General features: G+C 36.3%; 1 protein-coding gene across 1 annotated transcript; it reads right to left on the bottom strand.

The window, feature by feature from the left end:
- Positions 1-950: 950 nt before the first annotated feature.
- LOC131071556 (uncharacterized) lies at positions 951-2,652 on the bottom strand. The gene is made up of 3 exons (XM_058007442.2): positions 2,396-2,652; positions 1,769-2,008; positions 951-1,386 (listed from the first exon to the last, which is right to left on the bottom strand). Exons 1-3 carry the CDS (start codon positions 2,650-2,652, stop codon positions 951-953), a joined length of 933 nt encoding a protein of 310 aa, XP_057863425.2.
- Positions 2,653-3,374: the final 722 nt, after the last annotated feature.

Here is a 3,374-nt window from a genome sequence, read left to right as displayed (position 1 = left end):
AACAATTGTGATGTCTATCTTATATGACGCATCTAAGCATGTTGGAAATCAAAACTCCACATCCTTCATGATTCCAACAACTGGGACTGATCTATTATCCATAGCATAACATTTCCCATAGGGAGTGTCTACATGCATCCCAAGTTCCTTCATGACATCTTCTAGCATTATGTTCCCTGCTACACCTGAATCTATCATACAATTCTTAACCATTTTATTGTTAATCAACAAAGTCAGATAAAAGGGATCAACCTAGATAAGATTCTTGGTGATAGAAGTTCCCAAATAGACAACAGGTGGATCTTCATCTTTTGGCTTATGATCCTCTTTATTAACTTCACCAATGTTAGACAAAATCTAGATTGTTTCATTTTCATAATCACGGAATTTCATCACTTCAAGCAAGGGCATAGATACTTTCACCTGCGATAAAGCCTGAGACATAAATGATCCACAATTTGAAACTGGCTTACTAATCTGCTTCCTTTCAATTGGCTTTGTCAATTTAGGAGGTTCTATTTGCTTGACCTTTTCTGTTGTACCTTCCTTTTCCTTCTCGGTGATGATGTCTTTGTTTCCACTAGCTTTAGGAACCTTTGCAAATATCCCAGATGGCTTACCTTGCTCTGGGTTCACTGTTCTGTTCCTTAGCTGACAATTGCTTTTTGCCTGTGCTACTGCTGCAACAATATAAGATTTCTTTTCTTCATTTATTAGGTTTCTCAAGGAATGCACTGGCTCTTCATCATGGAACAATCTCCTCAAGGTTGGGGTATCTTCATCATCATCATCAGTGATAACTTGCTGCATGTTGTATTGCTGGCTCTCTCTCCTCCATTGTACATCTGATGACTGCTCCTCCTCGGATGAATCCTCATCCCAACCCCAAAATGGATATGATGAAATTACATTCACCGTGGATCCTCATGATTCTTTTCTTCTACTAAACCTTAAGCGATCATACATTGTTCTGCAACATGGGTTAGATTGCAGACTTCACACCATGGATATTCCTCCACAAAATTGTTTTCTTTTTTCAATGGATCTGGAGTTTCCTTGTTTAGATTGAGCTTCACTAGCTTACCGTCTCTCCAGTTTGTGTTATATGGCATGTCGTGCAATCTTGGACTATTGTAATTCATTGGATTGTTGCTTCTATATGGAGGCGACTTCTCATTGTGGTTTTTCTTACCCTTCACGTTTTTCAGCATGTCCATGATTTGGCTAAGCTCATCCTTCTTTGTAGCTCCGAGATTATATAGTTTTGCATCATCTCTCTTGCCAATTCTCCCAACAACTTTTCTGTTATTTTCAATGGTAGTGGTTGTCTTAAATTCTTGTTGCAAGGTGGTAGGCCTATGAGATAAAATCTCATAGTGAGTCTTGCTGTCAAAAGCACTCAAATAAAAGTCAATCAAAAATGAATCGACAAGTCTAATATCCCTTGCTATTCTATTAAGCACTTTATTAAACCTTATATTAAATTCAGAGACTGATTCATTTTGATTTTTCTTTATGCTTGTCAACTCATGAGATGCAAATGAAGTATCATTATGGTCACCAAATTCTTCCAAGAATTGTGTCACAAACTCCTGCCAGCTACCAATGCACCTGTCAGGAACCTGCATCCTCTATTAGAGACTAAACAAACAATTTCATAAAAACATCTTCATAAGGGACTTCAAATTCTTCAATGGTATTTTTTACATTTATTACATGTTGTTCTGCAGAATCAGTTCCATTGCCTGTGAACTTAGGGATGGCTCACCTTAAATTACTTGAAATCTGATTTGGATATCCAACTATCCCATTGAAATCCAACTGTTTATACCTTTCAATGGTCATATATGGTCTGCAACCATAGTTGTTATTTTGATAGTTTCCATTTCCTCTATTGTTACCGTTGTTTCCATTGTTGCCTCCACCACCATTTTGATTATTGTTATTTCCATTTCCATTGTTTCCATTACCATTGTTGCCATTATTCCCATTATTACCATTGTTACCTCTATTATTGCCATTATTTCCATTATTACCATTGTTACCTCTATTATTACTTACATTGTGGCTCCTATTACTATTATTCCAGCTACCCTTATTTCCCCCATTGCTAGTTCTTCTTTCACTATTGTGATTATTGCATTGTCTATCATTATATTGGCTTTTATTCTCATTGTAGGGTATATTTTTCCATTTATCCCTTTTTTCACAATTACTATCCAAAACATTAGACAATGGATTATCAAAGATCCTAAATGGATGTTCCATGTTCCTCATGTGAGGGGGACTATACCTAGGGGTTGCTGGTCTACTTCCCTCACCTCTTCCTTTCTCTTCTTCAACTCCGTTTGACTTAGGGCTTTGAATGGTATCTCTTTTTAATCCAAGCTTCTACAATACCCAGTCTGGTTGTCTTTTAAGAGGCTTTGCCATTTTGGATTCATCTCCATTTAAGTCATCCATTTTAAGTATGACTACATCCCACTGCCTTTCCTCCTGTTCCTTAGCAGTTAGGGTTTCATCATGGTTGTCCTTATTATCTTCTGCATTTATGGTATAGAAAGGATTTTCTTCCATATTTTCATAAAATTTATAACCAGATGAAGAGGAATCCTCTCTACTAGGGAACTTCTTATAAGCCCCAAATGCCATACTTGGTGTTAATTTCTTTTCTTTGTATCTCTTCTTTGGACTCAACTGAACAAGATTATCTTGTCCCTTGTGTAGAGATCTTCTCCCCTGCATTAATCTTATTGATAAATTCGTAGGGGTTTCTCTTTCTCAAAATACCAGTTATTATTCATGTATTAGATGTAGAGTCGCCACCTCCTAAGAGGAACAATATTTTTTACTAATCTTCTGGGCTCCTTCCTCCAGTAGAGTCTAAAACAAACCACCAAAGATTCTGAACACTTCCTATGGCAACTCCCCAGCATAAATTAATGTTGTTTTCCATTACTTTTCTGTTGTGTCTTTGCTACATGATCAAACATTACAAAGTGGAATACCAACCAATTTTTGTCAAAAACATCAACAAGAATCTCAAACTCAAAGAAAACTTCAAGTATCAACATCAACATCAAAATCAAAATCAAACATTGCAACATTCAAGAAATGGAAAAAGTTGTACTTTCAATGATCTTAGGTCCTATGCATTTAGTCGATACTTGGTCTCTTTATTGTCCTCATGTTATGTACAAAGTCCTTACACAAGTCCTCACTTCACATAGAAATAACTTCAATCTTTGTCAAAGGTTGCATCTACCATATTAGTTCTAAATTCAACCCTTGCATATTCTATATTTTGGTTCACCACTCAATAGAAGTATTAAGACCATATCCTTTGCACGGGTCTAAAAGGAGACAATGAATTT

Source organism: Cryptomeria japonica, chromosome 11, assembly GCF_030272615.1.
Source record: "Cryptomeria japonica chromosome 11, Sugi_1.0, whole genome shotgun sequence".
Taxonomy (NCBI): Eukaryota; Viridiplantae; Streptophyta; class Pinopsida; order Cupressales; family Cupressaceae; genus Cryptomeria; species Cryptomeria japonica.
Note: the sequence above shows the minus strand (reverse complement) of the source record. Positions and strands in the feature narration are given on the sequence as shown.